Genomic DNA, 19,448 nt, shown 5'->3' on the forward strand with positions numbered 1-19,448 from the left:
GGGGCGGACATGGGCACACATAAGGAGGGACACGGATGCGCAGCCAGGGACATGCGACTGGGGACAGACCTCCACAGATGGGGTGACAGGGGATATGGGGACACACAGACAGGACACAAAGGGATGTGACACCCCAGGCTGGCAGGGCGTGGGCAGTGGCAGTTGGGGGTGGCCTGGGGAGCAGGGTCAGGCTTTGAGGACACAGCTGTCTGTGCTGCCACCGTGCCACACCAGCACAGGACTGGGAGCCGGTGCACAAACACACGTGTGCATGGTGGCACTACAGGGGATCTGTCACCAACCACAGCGTCCCCTCCCCAGGCACGGGGTCAGGAGCCCCCAAATCCCAGCAGGGCCCTGTCTGGGGACACAGGGACCACAACCCCCCTTGCACGGGGACACACTGGGGGGCCCTGGGCGGCAGTCCCCTCCCGGTGCTCTGAGGGTCCCACAGCCGGGGTGCAGCCCCCTGAGAGCCACGGGGCTCTGCTGCCAGAGGACAGCCAGGTCCCCACCCTGGCACTGGGGACAGGGCTTGGGGCAACTAGAAGGTCCCTGGCAAGGTTGGGGTCTGCCAGCGCTGGGGACCAGGGCCACCGGGCCGCGTGACTCACACTCACTCCTGAGCAGCAGCAATTAAAATCCGCAGCTGCTATTAATAGCTGCCGGCAGAGCGCGGGGCCATGGCGGCACCCACGCGCTGTCAACACGCATCCCATTGAGGAGCGCTGCCGGGTGCGGGGGGGACCGCGGCTGCCTGTGCCCCAGGTCCCCGTGGGGGACACACCAGCCTTCCCCCTCGGGGACAGGGCCGAGGGGCAGCCGCAGTCCCCTCCCAACGAAGAGCCACGCTGTTGGGTGCCCCCCCTCCCCGCAGCGTTATTATAAAGCTGGACCAATACTACTCGTTAGAGGAAATGAATGAGCTCCCTTGATGATTTTAGCTGCAGCTCCTCCTCCGTTTCATTCAGGCCCCAGCTCCCTGCCAAGCCTCACGCAACGGGGACGCTGCCAGCTGCACACACGGGGCTCAATCATGCTGAGGGGGCTGTGGGCTGGGAGAAGATTGAGGGGGGGGGGGGGAGTCGGGTCCTGTAGGGTCCTGCCCCTGTGCTCCCCCTCTGAGCTCAGCACAGCTCCATGGAGGTCTGAGTGGCAGCCCCACGCTGCCACCCACCTGGTCCCCTCGGTGGGGTTTGCCTCCTGGGGGGGGTGTGTGTGTGTGTGTGTGCGATCAGCCCACCCTGGGGATGGGCATGTGCATAGAGGTGGACACGGAGCAGGCAGCGGAGCGACTGAGGGGCTCCGGATAAACCAGTGACACAAAAGGGAGAAGGGCAGAGCCTTTATTGGGAGCAGCAGATTGGGCTCATCCTTCACCGCTCCCAAACCAACCCCAGAGCGCTGGGCTCTGCTGCTCACCAGTGAATAAACCCTCGCCAGGCACCAGGGAGCACAGCTCCGGTGACAGTTCAGTGTCTCCTGGCACTTCATAGCCCCCCTCCCCGCTCCCCTGGGCAGCCCTGACGCCCAGTGCCACCAGCAGAAAGAAGAGAGGGTGTAAAACGGAGGCTCCATCCTGCCCACCCTGCTGTCAGGCTGAGCACAGACAGATCCCTGATCCCTGCTCACGTTAGCAGATCCCCACTGATCTCTCGGGCACTGGTTAAGAAATCTCCTTGCATCAACAGCTTCCCTTGGCTTCAGGACATCAGCCCCTGTGTTGCAGATGGGGGCCAGGTGGGAGGAAGGATGAGGAAGATGAGATGGGGGAGGAGGCTGCAGGATCCACCACGACCTCAGGGCCCTGCCTTTGCCCAGTGCTCACATTTACCCAAATACCAGGAAAAACACCTACAAAAAAAGCGTGTGGGCTGAAGAAACCAAGAGCCACAGGCAGGAACACGGGGGCTGTGCCTGGAAAGGGACACTTGGTGCCATCCCACCTCCCTGGGACAACCACCAGCATGGAAAAACACCCGATGGGAGCCACGTTGCCCTGCATGAGCTGCCTGTGCAAAGCTAAATAACACACAGAGGTTTACCAAGTCGAGGCAAATCACATTCTCATCAGGCCCTGCTAATTTGTGTCATCTGAGGCCTAAAATAACCCTCCCACCCCCTCCCTTCCACTCCAGGTTTTTCTAAGCAAGATTAATTGACTTTGGTATGTTGCAGCAAATAAAATAGCGAGCACCAGGAACTGTTGGATGATCCTCATCAGCCTCCATATGCTGCAGCTGTGCCAACCACTGGCTCCAAGATGCTGCTTCACAGTCTCACCCATCCTTCTTCCCACTTTGGATCATGCTAACAGGGACTGCACCAAGGCTAATCCCGCTCTACATCGTTATAATTCCATCAGCGCTTCCAAAAGCTTTCCTCTTGCCTGTGGAAGCTGCTGCAGCAGCGAAGGCTACGTCTAATTAAAATGCATCTCCTGCAAGAGGCTGGCAGGAGGCATTGGGGAGGGCAGGTTCCTGGCTCCAGCCTCTGATCCAAGCTCCTCGCCTGGGAGGATCACAACAGGATCCAGGGTGGGCTGAGCTTCCCCAGGGGCCGCACTCTGGAGACATGGAGAGATCTGTTCATGTGCAGTCAGATTGCAAGCAGCTCTAATCAGCCCTTCCACAACCTCATAAAACCCCAGGGAAGAGATTTCTCTCCTTTGAAAACACGGACCAAGTGCCATGCCGAGCCTCTGTAAGCAGCGCTGCCGACAGCGAGTGTGGAGGCTCTGGGAGCAGCCCTGACAGGGACTGCTAAACCCGTTTCACTGCAAACCATTTAAAACACAAGCGCTTGCCCTAAAATATTTATGCTGGAAATTGCTGCTGCCCGTTTCTTACAAACTAATGGATCCCGGGCTCTGCGAGCGCTGCGGAAGGGCCTTCAGGCAGGGACGTGAGGATTTTTAAACGATGCATTAACACGCTGCTGGAGGTTTTCTTTAGGGAATGATCAACATATGGATGAGATGCAGAGAACCAAGCCTGGGACAGGGGCCCGGCCCAGCCTCGTTGCTGCTGTTAATCACTGAGAAACAAAAGCTCCCAGAGCTGCTTGTGGGTTAAAATGGCAGCTCTGCTCGGCAGGGGGGGGAGCTGTGGCACCAGACACTCCAACAGACCCAGAAGGGATGTTATTTTTGGGAGCTATTACAACCAGGTTTTGCTCAAAACTAAGCTAGCAAAAGCAGCTTAGTGCAGCTGTGCAATCCCTGATCCCACCTGCTTTTGACTTTGTTTCTGTTATTGTTTCTCACCTTCTGGGAGCCTGAGAGCGAAGGAAGCCAGACTCTGAGCCACAGTCTCTGCAGTGAGTGTGAGGGGAGGGAGGGAGGGGGCTGTGCAGATGAACAGGAAACCACATGCTTGCTGAGCTCTTTGAAGGCAGCCTCAGAGCCAGATTCTTAATGTTTGCGTCGACTAATCTCCGCACAAGCTGCTGCGCCTGCAGATCCAACGGGCAGGGACAATACCTTGCGACACCTACACTGGGACACTCCTTGTTTTTATCTCCCTCTAAGCACACAGGAAAATTCTCCTTCTTCAGGTCAATATGGAAATACCACCTGGACCATGATGTTTCACTGGGCTGTAGAACTTCAGCATCCCCCTTGGCTGAAGAGGCAGCTCATCTCCAGTGCTGTTTGCAAGGGAAGGAGGTGAGGTTTGCTTCCCATTGCTCTCCTGTTCACCACTTGAAGAAGACCAGCCCAGCCAGAGCCGTGTAGCCCAGCACCAGGAAAAGAACCTTCAAGAGACGGTCACTCTTGTCTTCCAGCTCCTTTGCAAGGATCTCAAAGAAGGTAATGAACAAGAAAGTGCCCCCTGCAATGCCTTGCAGGAGCAGGGAAGTAATGCTGCTGGCTGCATTTTGGGTGCTCTCAATCCCCATCCCAATGCTAATGCCCAGAGGAATCATCAGGCTTACTGTCACAGCCATCTTCACGGCATCCTTCAGTGGCAACGAGGTCTTAGCCATGCTGATGCCCAATGCCACTGCTACCAGTGTCTCATGAATGGCAACTCCTAGGAACAAGCTCATGATTTTGCCGCCCTCCTCCTGCAAGCCCAGGGCCAGTCCCTCGAAGATGGAGTGTGTACACAAAGCAAACACCAGCCCGATGAGCCGTAAGGGGCTGGAGCGGGAAAGCTCATGGATATTCAAGCCGTGGCTGTGGGAGTGGTGACCATGTTCACTGTACACCGTGCGCCCTCGGGAAGATGCGATGAAGGGACTCTCGTATTCAGAGTCGCTCCCCACATCTGAACCGGCATTGAAGGTCTCCAAATCAATGAAGGAAGGCTTTTCCTTCTGGAAGGTCAAGACGAGCTGCTCCACAAAGACTGTCACAAAGAAGCCAACCATCATGATGGTCTCAGCCACCGGGTAGTCTGTGGTCACGTTCCCCTGCCTAAGAACTTCGTCAAGCTGGAAAAGAGCAAACAACCCACAGAGAATCAATCCCCTTTGTCCCTCTAAAGCAAAATATTCCCATTGCGTTCACACAACTCAAAATGGACACTAAGTTGATCCACGATGCTTTAATACCCTTGTATTCAGGCCTCAGCGTAAGAGACAGGGGACCTGTTTGCCCTCCAGTGGAAAGTTCGTGGCTGTTCGAAAGCATTTTAAACGCATGCTAAATGGCAGGAGTTTTGAGCCTCACATGCCAGGCGATGCTCAGCCTCCTTCTGCATCAAAAAAAAATAATCTCTTGTTACTCCGCATGCGCAGTCAGCAGTAGCCAAACGGGAGGTGGGTGCAGCTTGCCGTGAGGAGATGAAACACCAGGCACAGCACAGCCGTTTCTGAGGAGGCCCCATGGGCCACGCTGGCAAGACACAGACCCCTCACCCCCATTTCCACAGGGGCAGTGGTCTGGGCTCCAGCAGGGCAGGGGAGGGGAGGGTGGTCCCCCCCCAGTACAGGGGTCCCTAACATACTCAGGGACAGAGGTTCATTAAAACTGTTCGTAAGCAAGAGGCTCATGAGCAGTTACCTTTTCTCTCACAGCAGGCAGCAAGGTGTTGAAGCAGGTAGCCAGGAAGACCCCTCCTCCAAAAGAATTGCAGAGGGCAAGGACCTTCCTGGACCGATAGGCTTTCTCATAATCGGCCTCAATTATCTTGACGGGGAGGAGGGACCCAGCCAGCATGAGGACACAGATGCCCAGCAGACACAGCACTTTGGCCACCACGATCTTCATTGTGCTTCCTGGTGAAGGCTCCCTGCCAAGGGTCCTGCAGATGGCAGCTGGTGGGGGTCCCTCCACCTGCCGTTAGAGCGGGTACATCAGCAGGCAATGGCACAGACAGACCTGAAAGAAAAGGTGCTCCCAGGGCTCAGTACCTGTGGACAGGAGTCAGACGAGAGATATTTTCATATAGAAGCACATACCATGCAGAACAGCACCTTGCATCCCAGCCTCTGTACAACCATCAGCTCCCCAGAAGTGACAGGTGGAGGTGACAGTGGCAGCACCTCACACACAGCAGGTAGAAAAACTGGCAGGGAAAAATTTAACTGCAGCAAACAGTAACTTAAAAGGCTCATAAGAATTACACAGACCACACCACACAGGCACAACCTCAGGCTTTAGAGGTTTCGTTTCCAACCTACAAACTATGACAAAACACAAAACACTTCATCCTGCAATAAGATCCACCTGAGTCCAACCAAAGGATCAAATCTTTGGTTTTTAATCAGGAGAAAATAATATGGACTTGAGCTGGTGGCTTCTGTCACCCAGAAACGAACTTAAACGACCTCACTTCAACATTCACACATGGGTTTTTTTGTACTACCCTTGAACGAGACTATCTGATTTCACTCCTGCTTAGTTTCCTCAGCCACCATCACCATCTCGCTTGAGTGGGTCACAGCCTCTACAGTCAGTCGGTCTGTACCAGGAGTCAGTTGGATTTTCAATTGCTAACTGATAGGCACATCCCTAAAGAGAAACCCTACAGAGAAATTCGCTGCAAGGTTCTCTATTGACCATAGGGTGCAACAAAAGAGGAGACAGAGGTTGCTTCATATAGGAGAAAAATGCAAGATTTGAGTTGCCTAGGTCACAAAACATTGACTCAATCTGAAATGTAAAAGTGTTTCCCTCCAGGCTACGTGCAGTGACAGTGAAACCTGTTTTTCTAAACTCATTTTACAAAATAACAATGTTAAATCCCTTTATAAAAAATACATAAATGTGAACAGGTCCCTCCTCTGCCGCTCATTCTTGCGGCAGCACAGTCAGGACCTCAGAGGATTTCACTTACCACGTGCACCCAACTGACTTGTAAAGTCAAATCAACAGCACCTTGAGAAGGTTCTCCTGCAGGTCACCCAGGTTAAGGGCTGCCAGTCCACCCTGAGCGCCAACAAGATGCTACAGTGTGCTTTGGGCATAACAAACTAACACCAAATCCTTCCAGCCATGCCGACACCCACACCTGTGATGCACAAGGTAAATGGCTGGATACCTGTTTGTTGGAGCGGCAAATTAATTTTAATACACAAGATTCCCAAGGCTAATGTCTCCCTCGAGGGCTGACAGGATTAATCACTATCACCATTTCTGCGCAGCGGGCTGCATAAATGGTGCTTTGATTAAAAGGGAAGTGGGAGACTAAATGACTACTCTGTATGGAAATTTAAAGCCTTTTTCAAAGGTTTCAGCTCAAGCAGAAGTGAACAGAGAGGTCACGGCAGTCAGGCCATCTGCAGCAGGTCTGGTTCTCATCTGTGGGAAGTGATGTTCATCAGAAGAAAACTCTGCTCAGCTGACAGCGGTTGACTCGCTCCCTGGTGAACCCAGCAGACCAGCCAGGTCCGAACAAGTCCAGAGTCTGTCCCTGCAGCTGGCAGCAGGCTCCCTCTCCGGAGATGTTGACTCCAGGACTGCCAACGCTCATCAGCCCTGTGCTGACACAGCTAACGAGTCACACCACCTTTGTAAAGCACGCGCTGCAGTTTCAGCATCAACAGAACGACGAGGATTTCACCTTGCTCGGTGACGGTGTGTTGTTATGCCAAGCTTCTCAAATGAATTCTCTTGGAAAACAACATTAGCGACAACGCCTTGCGATCGCACATCATGAGAGCTTGCGACTGCACTTGCTGGGTGTGACGGCACCGCCCACACCTGCTGCATTAGGCAGCCAGACAGCTCCCAGAACAGAGAGGAAGAAAAAATCTTTTTTCCAGAATTCACACCTCCTCTGGAACACGCCTGGCTTCCACTCAGAAATTCAGAAACCCCTTCACTTAATTTTTTTTTTCTGTTTCTTTTTTTTCACCCAGCAACAGCCCCCAACAAAGTATAAAGCCTCAAGCTCCCAACAGCAGATGGAGCAGCCACCCTCCAGTGCCCCCTGACCTGGGGTGGAAAGCAGCTTAGCGAAAAATGAAGTGGTAAGTACAAGAAATACCTTGTGGTTCTCTTCGCTGGCTCTTTCTGACAGCCTGACGTTCAGGAGCCAGTGCCGACAACGTCTGGACTATTTCACCAGCCTGTGAACTTCTGTGATAAAGAATTGACTCAAGCCAGGTACCGCTTGGCTTAGTGGCCCATAGCGAAATGTTCAAGTAATGGAAAATGTTATGTAAAGCAAGACAGCCCTCTGGGGAATAAAACCAAACAAAAAAAAGGGTTTCCTTCTGCGTGATCCTTTAAATTTCGGGTTTTCTGTTCAAAAAACCCCACTCATGATACCCCCAACACATCGAAGGCAGCATGTGATGCTGAAACCAGTCCGGATTCCCCCAGAGCCACACTTGTCCCAGCACCTGAAACCGCTGGAAATCGGCCCGGTGACCCGGGAGAGGGAGGGCCTGGAGGAGGGGCGGGGGGGCCTGAGGGAGAGGGGGAGGGCTCCTCCCAGGCCACAGAGCAGGCTTAGCCTGCTTAAGCACCACAAAAGGGTGCAGAGATGGGGGGGGCACACTACAGGGCTTCTGGGAGAGGGGGTGGGCCCCTCAAGGGGGCGTCCCTCAGAGTGGGGAGGGGTCCCAGCCTGAACCTGAATCCTCCCGCCCCCCCATCACCCTGCCCCTCAAACCCCCCAAGGTACCTCAGCAACAGCCCCCCAGCTCCGGCGTTACCGCCGCAAGGCCTCCCGGCCCCCCCAGCTCCGGGGTTACCTCACAAAACCGCCCCTGGCCTCCCCTCACCCCAACCGCCACCCCCGGTTACCCCGGCAACGGCCCCCTCCCCTCGGCCCCCCCACTCACACGCCGGCTCCGCTCGCGGCCCGTCCAGGCAACCCCCCACACACCGCCCCCGCCCACGACGCCCTCCCATTGGCCACGGCGGGCAGCACGCCTTCCTGTTGGCCGCGAGAGCCGCCCGTCAACCCACCCACGCCAATCCCAGAGCCCGCCTCGGCGTTCGGGAGCGCCATGGAATAAGGTCCGGGCGAAACACGGCCCGCGGTGGTGGTTCCGGGGCAGCGCCGGCCTCGCAGCGCTGTCCCGGGCGGGCGGTGCTGAGCGCCGCGCAAACGGCGGGGTCCGGGGGCGGGCCCGCAGCCACGGGAAAGCATCCTCGGGCCCTACAACCCCTATTCCTTCAGGTTCCCGCTGCTTTTAGTGAAAAAATCATGTTAATTCGGTTAAAAGAGCACAAATTGCTAGCTACAGAAAGCTCCAGGGAGAGCTGAAATGAACCAAAACCTAAAAGAAAAAAATCCTTTTTTTTTTTTTTTTTTTTCTGTCAGCACACTCCTTAGAGGAGCTGGGAAATGTGGGAGCCTGGAAGGAAACCTGCCCTGCCAAAAGCAAGGCTGCCAGCTCTCCACTTCGGGCTCAGCCACAGGCACAGCGGGGTGGGTGCTACCCAGGGCTGCGGGCACCGAAACCGGCATCTTGCTCCTTCTGCCCCGTCCCTACACGGGCACTGCTCCCACAGAGCTATTATATAAAGAGTTAAAATGGTATAAAAAGGAAACAATCAAAAGCCATGAAGATCTACAGCTACAAAGGAATGAGGAGGGTAATGAAAGGAAACAGCACTGAAATTATCTGAAAAGGGAGGAAAAAAATGCCTATGGTTTCCTCCTTTTGGAAAATTCTTGGTTTTTTCTTTCCACACTATCCTACAGCCTAAACCTTTTGCTAGGTTACAAAAAAGCAGCTGGAGAGAACTTCAAGGGAGCAGAGGAAGCAGAAATGGAAAGAAAGAGTTCCCATTTCTGTGCTGCAGAACAGGAGGAGCATTTCAGCAGGAAAGAACAATTAAAAAAAATAAAATTGGGAGATGTGGATAAAACCCGTCCCTGGGCTGTGCCTCGCAGCAGCCCTGGCCCCAAGGGAGCAAAGCCCTGGCCCTGCAACAGCGTTGGTGGCGCTGGAAGCGGGCACTGCAGCCCAATGTGTAGCCCCAAGCACTCAGGTCTGGCTTCAGTCATCTGGGCAAGAGGGATAACAAAGAAAGTGTCCAAATATTTTATTCTTCACAAGTTACATTAACCACATATTACTTTATGGAGCATTTACAAATAATTTTCTTGATATTAATCTCCAAATATACCTGCTCACTCACACCGCCAGGTCTCCTGAAAGGGCGTTTTCCACCTCACACCTAGCCACCTTCAGACCAGATGTTTTTCGCCGAGCAGTCAGGCCACCAACACGCCTTCCCCACCACAATCAAACTACTTCAAAAAACAACTCTCAGGTCGATAGAAAAGTCTCTGGCCTCAACTAGCAACTTCTAGGGGAACTGGCCAGAGCTTTCTGTTCGCCCAAGGAGCGACACGGGTAATTTGAGGGGTGGAAAGCTGCAGGTCGCTCGAGTTGGCTCCAGGAGCTTCTCCCTCCATCTCACATGCTACACACTGATGCACAACCGCTCCTCGCCAAGCCCCCACCTTGAACCAGCAACCACTTGATTTTTTTTTTTACTATCCAAGCAGCATTTTTGTTCCTTCTGCTCTCTACTCAGGCACCCTCTATTCCTACCATTAGCACAGTCAACCAGGCTGATTACTTACATGCATAAAAGATGAGAAAAGCAGAAGAAAAAAAACCCAAACCTTTTAAACACCAAAAACATTGTATCTTTCTTACTGTCCACCTGACTAGTTCACAGATTGTATCATTCCAACAACATAGCCATAATTACTAAACACTAGACAAATTTTTGTCAGGACAGGGAAAGAACCCCAAGAAGTGTACCAGGAAACGCTCATGAGAGGGGTGGTCGCCCATGGGCATGTTCTTCCTGGCCAGTCCCACCCTCCCCCCCCACCCCCCACCCCCATCACATTTACACTAACCTTTGAGAGGTGAGCACCAAACTCCCGTGTATTAACAACGCTGGCAATGTGGCTACAGACCTGAATGAGAAACACAGTCAATCTAATCAACAGAAACCCTGTTCCTGGAAGCAAGAAGATCCCGTGATCTCCAGAGTGTTCAAATGCTACCGTCTTGTAACTGGCAGGAAGATTAAATGGGGCAGGACGGGGGTTAGGTAGGACTTGAACACTTCTTTGAAGTGGCACGTGGGCGGGAAAGTGAAGACGTCCTGTAGTGAAGAGTGCATCATTCTTCAAAAACGGGTTAAAAAATTCCCATGTAGCAAATAACATAGAAATGTAACAGTGTAGTTAATTTTCTGAGTTTCTTTAGAAAGACTGTCGATGCTGGTTTGTGTTCAGCTTGCTGGATCTTCCAGAAGACAAAAACTAATGGAAAGGCTGAGGGGGAGGAGCAGGGACGAAGACTAGGGAAAGAAAGCGTGAATCTGTCTTTAACATGCAGGTCATATAAAGTATTTTTCCATTATTATTATTTTTTCCCCCTCTTGGACACTTCCAACTCAAGAAATGGCAACACGCACATGGCTTCCAGTTTTTAAAGCAAAGAACATAGTTCCCACGGACTGCGCTGCAGAGACAGGAAGACAAGACATTTGCAAATTCAATCTTTAAGAAAATAAAGTGTCCCTTTAACCACCGTGAACACTAGAAAATGAAACTCGTTTGTCAGTCAGCGTGCGAGGAAAGTTCTCATTCACCACTCCGCAGGGCTGAGCCTTGCGCCTGAGGCACAGTACTAGCAGTACTGATGCAGAGAACCCAGCCTGCATGGAGGGGAGACACACCAAATCGCTACATTAAGGCACAAGTCCGATATTGCAGCCAAATACAGAAATTCCCGCTCAGCTGGCCACCACACAGCAGCACTCCTGGCTGCAGCCTCACCTGGAGCGCTCATTCCTGCTGATCTTCATTACTGGCACTTGGAGTTCGACTCCTAATCTGGCTTCGTAGCTGCTCTATTAGTTCAGGATTCTGCTGCTGCATCTGCTGAGCGAACTGCTGGCCCCTGAAGGAGAACAAGCAACCATCCTGTCAGCGTTCTCATACACACTGTCTGGGGCTAGGAAATTCTTTACAGCTGATTGCCAAAACTCTAACGAGTACTTCCCATCACCAAAAGAGGCAGTACTGCACCCAACATTCAAACCTTCCTCAACTGTTAATTTAAAGTTCCACTTCTGGTCAGAAAAAAACCCCAAATCCATTTATTGGCTGAGGCAATGAGAAACACCCAGCTCTCCACTCACGCTTGTATGAGGCTGGCAAGATCATTCGTGGAGGGGCTGGTGCCTGCTGCTCCCATGGTGTTGTGGCCACCTGAAATCATCCCAGACATGCTGTGGAAATAAGAGTCATTGCTCAGAGCAGGAAAAAACAAGCCACAGAGAAATTGTTTGGTTGACACTAGGAGGGGAGCGTCAGCATAGGGGGAGCACGTTCCCACACAGATTAGGAAGTTATCTGCAAGGGAATCTCCTGCAACAATTTTCCTTCCATTATCCGCAGAATAACTGTAACATTAAACTACACAAAACGTAGAAACATTTGTAACCCTGTCAGTTCCTGTAATGCCAGGGATTCCCTCTTTTGTGTGCAAGCCCTGTGTTATGTTTATTCAAAACACTGCCCTTCCTCATACAAACTATTTGCTTGCTCTGCATCAAACGGGACCTACTGACAGGACAGCCTGAACACTGATTCACTCATGGTGAACAGTCCAGCACACAAAATCCCTCCCTCTGGAAGTCCTCGGGCTGTGTCTGGTGCAGAACCTCAGCCAGCAGCAGCGGAAGGAGCAGGCAAAAGCAAATGGAAATGGGGGCCGACATCCAGCTCTGTAGCCAAGCTGTCTCGTACGATAATCAAACGATCAGTTCAAAGTCTCTAACCCACTGCCTAGCTATGCTCTGTCAGGATGGTTGGGAGAGGTATGTACCTTATTAATTTTATGACTTAATATTATATAAGCATCTCATAAACATTGTGATTTGATCCTCATAACGCAGTAGCACAAAGAATGGAAATATGATCATTCTAACTGGGACGGAGCTGTGAACTCCTGTCTCCAGCTCACATAAATACTGTGCAGCAGAGCCAAACTGATCCCAAGCTTCCCAAACCCAATTCCAGTGCCACAACCTATCGTGCCTCCCTGCTGCAAACGTTTATACTGAGATCCCTCCAGCACAGTCCAGAGTACTCAAGATACACACTAGCTCAGACAGCTGGACTGGTTTAAAGGCTGCACTCCGTACTTCTGGCCCAAGCACCCTCCCACTGCCACCAGCCCAGACCTACTGCAAGTGCCAAACACACAGGGGGCCTCAAATGAGCAATTCAAAGAGGAAATTCAAGATGGGATCAAACTTACAGCTGTTGTACTTGTGGATTGTTCATTAGGTTAGATGCCTATTTAAAGAGGGGAGAAAAAAATGACACCCTATTTAGTCAGAAATGACTGGGTAGATATGCAGATGTTGTGCCATTCAACACATTCAACACAGGGAAGGCAGAAATACTTTGAAACAGATCAACAGAACAAAAATAGCTAAGAGATGCACAGCATAACACACAAGACAAGGCTGGTAATGCAGAACAGGCACCCTTTCCCCAGCCAGCATATTCACAGGCTTCTCCTTGCCATAAGTCACTGGCTCTTCATTTGACCTTAATGAAATACAAGCACAGTTCCCACACAGCAACACCGAAACCACGAAATGAAATGAAACCAAGTCTGCTAAAGAGACACAGGAGCTCCCCACACCAGGGATCAATACATTTCATCCTGCACAGACCAACATGCTGACCATACAACGTGGCTGTGATCTCTGTCCAAATTTACCATACTCATGAAGCCAGGGTTGTTCAGCAAGCCAGCTAAATCAAATCCTCCCGGACCTCCAGTCTGTAAGAATAAAGAAATGCAGATGATGACGTCCTCTCACTTCCCAATGCACATTACAACGAACATTCATTAATACTCCCAGTGCAATCGGAATCCTTAAACCACAACAAAGGGAAAAGGCTCTGTCCGTACCCTTTCCGGAAGCCTCCAAGTCACAGCCAGCCTCAGGGGATTAGGCTCACTGAGGGAGACGTCCACATTACATGATTTACTGATGACCTCTCTCACCAGCTGAGCCACATCAGCAATGTACAGCTGTAACCCACTACAACCACCAAATTAAACACATCCACTTGGTCATCTTTGTGCAGGGAAGTCTTTAGAATTAAAATCCCCTTCAAAATTATAAACTTCACATGTTCCTGCATGGAGCACAGCAGCAGGGCAGTCAGCAGCTTTCTGGCTAGGAAACCACCAGGTTTCATTTCTCAATAAAATAACCTTTGTAAAGAAAAATGCCACCCTTTTGGTATTGCTAACGGGTCACTAGAAATAAAAAAAAAAAAAAGGCCAGCTTTTAGGAGTAGTGACTTTAATTAAGAAAGGCGCTTAAGGCAAAATTGCTGTTTCAAAACATTCCTTTCTAATCACTCTCATTTTCCAGCTCTTCCAAATGAGCCCAAGGTGACTGTGCTCAAGCAGTGAAGTTACCCTCTCCGGATTTTATTGGAAATGTTCACAGCAGGACTCATTAACTATCTGCATACAAGACTGGTATTCAAAACACAACCCAGGTCACCAAGGCTCTGCAGACTGCACCTGTTAGCATTTACAGTGAAGAAGCTTCCTTCTAATCTTACCCACACACAAGTATTATCTTCAGAACTTACTGGGCTAGGAGTCTCCTTCATTTTCTGTTCAGCTATTTTAAGGTTTGATTTGTACGTGTCATTGTCTGGATCCAGCTCCAGGGCTTTTTTGTAGTAGACAACAGCTTCTGTGTGTTTATTTAAACTGGAGAGGGCCAAGCTATTAAAGTGGAAATAAAATAAAAAGAAACAGAGTCAGAGAAGCACCTGCAGTCTTTCGCCACTCCCAGCAGAGGTGAAAAATGAAGTATTTTTCCATAGCATTCCAAGGCAGAACACCACCAATAGTATCTCTGCCACAAGGCATTTAGAGGTTAAAATTCTGGCACAAAAAAAGCCTGCTTGCTCTTACCCCATTCTGCCATAAGCTTTGCTGTAGTTTGGGTCAATGCCTATAGCTCTTTCACAGTCTCTCACTGCTCCAGCATAATTTCCCAGTTTACTGTATGCAGCAGCTCTGGAAGGAATGGAGAAACATGGACAAAAAAACCCACTTAACAGCTGGAATACACTGATCAAGGTCATCCCTGTTCCCTCTCTGTAGTCTCCTGTTGCACAAAACAAAGTCAAATGTGAATTTGACACAAATCCAGGCCATATCTAGGTGAGCAGGCTGTTATCCAAACACCCAGCTGCACGTTCTGTTCTGACAGCAAATAAATCCAGGCTCTTACTTCTCCTTATGGACTTCCCAAGAGGAGGCGGGGCTCCAGCAAGGCACTCTAGTATCACACTTGCTAGCTCAGTGTCTCTCGGCTTCCCTTATGCCTTGATTTCTTAGTCCTAACCACCGTTTCACCCATTTCCTCACACACTCCACATAAGAGGGAAAACTGTTTTTGAAGCCGTAATATGCTCATTCAAGCCTCAATCTCACAACTTTTATTGCCCAAAATCTCATGGGACTGACCCTCACGCAGCTAAAGCTAAAGCAAAGCTTGGCTAAAAGCACCAGTAGGATTTCCTCGCCCCAAGCAACACCTCACCGCGTCACCAGCATGTGTGCAGACACATCACTCGCGTAGCCAGCTGTGCGTGTGTACTCCCAATAAGCAGATAACTAAAATCCCGATTCAAAGTTTGTTTTATTCAGTAACTGTCTTCCCACCAACCTTCAAATGCTTTTGCTTAGAACTGAAAAATAGGAAATTTGCTTGCATATGCAGTTTTGCACACAGATAACTTACACAGTTCTGTTACTGTAACAAGCCTGCAGCTTATCTCATTTCACTCCTTTGCTTTTATTGCCATGACAGCCTCCCAAACCTGGGGTCTCTAGCCCACTTAGGAGTTAACTGCATGAAAGCAGATAGTATTTCTTGGCATCCTTATATCTCCCCAAATGCCTAATAGAGTTTGTTTCCACACCTTCATCCTATCTAGAGATGCCAGGGCACAGAGCTGGCAGGAGGCATGGGGAAGTGTGTCACTTTGAGCTTAAAAAACCCACACAAACAGCAAGCAACAGCACAAGCAGTTTACAGAATCATAAAAAAGGCATTTTGACCATTCGAGAGTCTGGACCATTAGATCTGCTAAGTAGTAAGAACAAAACCACAGGTGTACAAGGGTGGAGAAAGAGAGAATCAGTACCTGTTGCAGAAATAGACAGCATTGGATGGATTTAATTCAATTGCTTTTCCATAGAAAGACACAGCAGCTTCAAAGTTTTCTGCCTTCATTTGTTCATTTCCTAAAAAGATGGCAGAAAGGCTCATTAACAAGGGAAAAACGGGGACAAACAAAAGCAGCAGGCCTGGATCTATGTTCTACTTCAAAAACTAGAACAAGAGAGGAACCAATCACTTGCTGGTCAACCAAATCTTTTGCAAGCGCGAGGCATGTTCAGCAGCGAGATAGGGGACCAGTGCCTTGCCAATTCCAGGTTGCCTGATCCTGCAAGCCCCCTTAGCACCCTTAGCTGTCCTGCTCCTCAGGTACACCTGAGGCTTCCCCAAATCAGCACGACAACCTGAAAAGCACTGCAGCACATCAGCTGAGAGAAAACTCTCCACTGTACTTCAGCACTAATCGCGCTCTCTCACGTGGCAAAGAAAAGGCAACGCACGGAGGAAAGTGCAATGGGAAAGATGCTGTTCTACACAGCACGGGCTTCTGAGGATGCAAAAGAAAATGCTGACCCAGCTGTCTTATCTAGTCTCTGTTGCAGCTAAACTATGCTAACCTACACACACTCCTGGAGCACAAGCAGAGAAACAAGCAGAAATGGAAGGGTTGAGCCCATCTGCTTTTTCCCCACTCCAAGCATTCCTCAGGTGCTGAGCGAATTAAGCCACCTTCCCCATTACTACCTAAACCTCATACGCCAGCTCCAGGGGAGGTTACCTTCAGTCTTGAGTCTTTCAGCTTCAGCTATGTCGTCTTCAGAGGGGGTGATGGGCTCTGAATTTGTTCTGATGTGTTCAGGCTCCTTATGCAAGGAAAGGGATAATGCTGCAATAAGGACTTGCATCAAGATGTGCTACACCTCCCCCTTCCCAAGCGCTGGCTCTTCGAGCCCAATTCACTCCCACACGCCTCCGAGGGGGCAGCAGCCTCACAGAATCAAGCAGAGCTCATTGCTTTGGCTGCTTAAATGGAAACTCAGCACATATTTTAGGGCACTCACTCACCTTCCCTGCAGCAGCTTCAAATATTTCAGGAAGAGTCTGGGACACAGCTAGGCCTTGGTCTTCCATCGAGACCCCAAATGCTGTCTCCAGGCACTGGATGGCCACTGGACAAGAAGAGGCAGGTAATTAGCTTACCCCACTATGACTGAATACTTAGCCCTCTGAATTTCAGCAGAATTTCTTTCTGTTGAACATAACAGGGAAAAAAAAAAACCACAACACACATTTCCAGACTTGATACTTGGGTCATATCCTCAAATTTTGCCAGAGGCTCAGATCTGGGCAAACCTTAGCTGTGAAGCTCAAGCTCCTGGATTGAGTCAGTCACAACTTCCATCCCCTCAGGTGACACCAGAGCAGGTGCTGGGGACAGAAGTTAACTGAACTGGGGCTTTACTAGCATTCCCACAGCTGCAGGTGGCAAAGAGCAAATGTTTCACTTGCTAGAGGGTGGCTGCTCTGAAGCACTGTGGCCACACAGAGATGCACAGACACCAACCAACCACCTCCTCCCCTCATTAGGCACCTGGAAGCTGTTCCCAGTACAGAGGGAAACCTCCGTGACACAACAGAGCTCAGTTTCACAGAGTTCTCACACCGTATTTCACAGTCCAAAAGCACCAGAATTAAACCCATCCTTCCACCCGACACCCTCCTCCCACCCTTCTCATTCCTGCCTCACCCAGGAATGTACCCACCGTTCTGCAGACGTGCCTGTGCTCTCTTTCAGGGGGACAAACGTACAAGCCAAAGACTAAAGCATAAGCTCCTTAAGCAGATCTTTTAAGATCAGTGTGCTCTTGTTACCAGTGAAGCCCTCTGAAAAAGCCTGTATAAACACTCCAGGGTGTGCTGTGGAAAAGCACTTTGATAGCAGAAGGGGAAAAGCACTCTGCAAGCATAAAACACTTCCGCACAATGACAGTTCTCACTTTACGCTACACAATCAGCCTCCTGACTCCACCTCATTTAAGATAAAACTTGTTAAGTCTCCAACACAGGGTCAGAGAGGCATTTGATCCCAAGTATATCCCTTCGTCAAGCTAATCTGCTTTTGACAGAGATAACAAGAAATCAACATCCCTAATGCTCTGGATACCTCCCCAAGAAGACAAATTATTTCAAATTTTGAGCAAAGTTTGATGTCTGGAACAGCCCAGCCAAGGAAAGGGCAGAAGAGAGTAACACCATCCAGATTTCCCCAAGCATGCGGCTGACAAACCTAAATGCACAAACAGGGGAGGCTGTACAACCACCTACCTTCCAAACTCTCCTGAGCATCTGGAGACAAACCCCCATTCTGTAGCTGGTCATGTAAAAACTGGATGATGGAATAGGCAAGGCGCTTCTGGTCTGCCATTCTGGGAGGCTGTCAGAAGTTTGTTTCAACTTTTTGTAACTTTTTTAAGAAATATCTGGAGAGAGAGAGAGAGAGAGAGAGAGATTATGTGACTTGATGGTCAAGAAGTTAAAGAGCTTTTCTGCACCTCCTCCCCAGCATGAATGTGGAAGACAAGGGAGCGGCTCAGAACTAGCCAAGGCCTCCAGAGCCTTAATGAGTTCAGAGTTTCTCTCTGCTGTAACCACAACCCCCTTTAATACTCCAGGCCTCAATTCACCCTCATCAGGGCAAGCGGCTCGGCGCAGTCCTGCCCCTCCCAAAACATCTCAGACCGACCAGGACTGGACAAACTGAGCACTGAGGAGTTCACTGCTAAGAAACCACTGTGTTCTGCTTCCTAGAGCATAGTTTGATTCTGAAACAGAAACAAGGGCTGAAGCAATTTGCCGCTGTTAGCAGAGCTGGGGTTCAAGGCTGCCAATCCTCCGTGGCACTTGCCAGCCTAGCCTGCCAGAGGCCGATGGTAAGGAAGAGCAAGGGCCCGTGGCAAAGTGACCCCCATAACCACACGCCAAGGCTGGGGCTTCCCAGAGATCCTGATGCAGATCCCATAAGCAGCACAGATGCAGCTCCTTGCATGAGGCTGCTGCTGAGCTGAAGTTCTCTGCCTCTCCAGAATGCTTAATTGGGTTTGTAGCACAGAAGACCACTCAGGGTGATTTAATAATGAAATTAAATTGTTTAAACACAAACTCCGTGAAAGAGAGCCCAACCGAGCCAACCCACCGCAAGCCACCAGCGCTGCCCCCGGCCCCAGCCGCAGACAGGCAGCACGGTGCGTGCCAGGCCGGACCCCCAGCCCCGGTGACCATCCAGGCCCGAGAGTCCGCAGCCCCCTGCACCTCCCCGCACCTCCGCCCGCAGCCCCCACTGGTGCCCCCGCGGAGGGAGGGAGGCCTGAGGGGCACGGCGGGCCCGAGCCACCGCCCCACCCGCGGCGGGGCAGCCCCACTCCGTGAGGGGACAACAGCGGTGACAGAGCTCGCCCTCCCCGGGCGCGGCCTAGCCCATCGCGGGGGGCCCCGGGCCCGGCCCACACCGGACCCCGGGCGCGGGAAGCACCGGGTCCCGCCGCGACCCTCCCTCCGCCCCGGCCCAGCCGCTGCCCCCGCCACGGCCCGGAGCAGACGGGTCCCGACGAGAAACCCAGCCCGGCGCCCGCCCCGCCCCGCTCACCGGGCGCCCCGACACTCGCTCAGCCGGGGCGGGCTCAGCACTGCGCATGCGCCCCGCCCCCCGCGCCTGCGTGCCGCCCCGCCCCCCGCGCCTGCGTGCCGCCCCGCCCCGCCCTGCGGCGAGAGTGCAGGCGCCGGGTCTCGACGCATGCGCAGTCTGCGCGGCTCGGGAGAGGGGCTGGAGGCCGGAATA

At 51.4% G+C, this 19,448-nt stretch overlaps 2 protein-coding genes across 10 annotated transcripts; both read right to left on the reverse strand.

The window, feature by feature from the left end:
- Positions 1-1,332: 1,332 nt before the first annotated feature.
- Positions 1,333-8,290, reverse strand: SLC39A3 (solute carrier family 39 member 3). Of its 6 annotated transcripts, none has more exons than XM_056334587.1 (4): positions 8,239-8,290; positions 7,437-7,525; positions 5,009-5,358; positions 1,333-4,437 (listed from the first exon to the last, which is right to left on the reverse strand). In XM_056334587.1, the coding sequence occupies exons 3-4, from the start codon at positions 5,213-5,215 to the stop codon at positions 3,697-3,699; spliced, it is 948 nt and encodes a 315-aa protein (XP_056190562.1). In that variant the 5' UTR covers positions 5,216-5,358; positions 7,437-7,525; positions 8,239-8,290; the 3' UTR covers positions 1,333-3,696. The 6 variants fall into 6 exon arrangements, with proteins under 6 accessions (XP_056190562.1, XP_056190564.1, XP_056190559.1 ...); XM_056334589.1 differs by having other exon boundaries at positions 5,009-5,326; positions 7,437-7,528; positions 8,239-8,289; XM_056334584.1 differs by having other exon boundaries at positions 7,437-7,528; positions 8,239-8,289.
- Positions 8,291-9,436: 1,146 nt separating this feature from the next.
- Positions 9,437-19,327, reverse strand: SGTA (small glutamine rich tetratricopeptide repeat co-chaperone alpha). 4 transcript variants are annotated; one of them, XM_056334591.1, is made up of 12 exons: positions 19,257-19,327; positions 17,939-18,093; positions 16,679-16,782; positions 16,392-16,476; positions 15,639-15,738; positions 14,398-14,502; positions 14,067-14,205; positions 13,174-13,236; positions 12,703-12,740; positions 11,579-11,668; positions 11,214-11,337; positions 9,437-10,896 (listed from the first exon to the last, which is right to left on the reverse strand). In XM_056334591.1, the coding sequence occupies exons 2-11, from the start codon at positions 18,036-18,038 to the stop codon at positions 11,223-11,225; spliced, it is 939 nt and encodes a 312-aa protein (XP_056190566.1). In that variant the 5' UTR covers positions 18,039-18,093; positions 19,257-19,327; the 3' UTR covers positions 9,437-10,896; positions 11,214-11,222. The 4 variants fall into 4 exon arrangements, with proteins under 4 accessions (XP_056190566.1, XP_056190569.1, XP_056190567.1 ...); XM_056334594.1 differs by lacking the exon at positions 19,257-19,327 and adding an exon at positions 18,807-18,830 and having other exon boundaries at positions 9,437-10,732; XM_056334592.1 differs by lacking the exon at positions 19,257-19,327 and adding an exon at positions 18,807-18,830.
- Between the last annotated feature and the right edge of the window lie 121 nt (positions 19,328-19,448).

The sequence above is a fragment of the Falco biarmicus genome, chromosome 4 (genome assembly GCF_023638135.1).
Source record: "Falco biarmicus isolate bFalBia1 chromosome 4, bFalBia1.pri, whole genome shotgun sequence".
NCBI classification, from domain to species: Eukaryota; Metazoa; Chordata; class Aves; order Falconiformes; family Falconidae; genus Falco; species Falco biarmicus.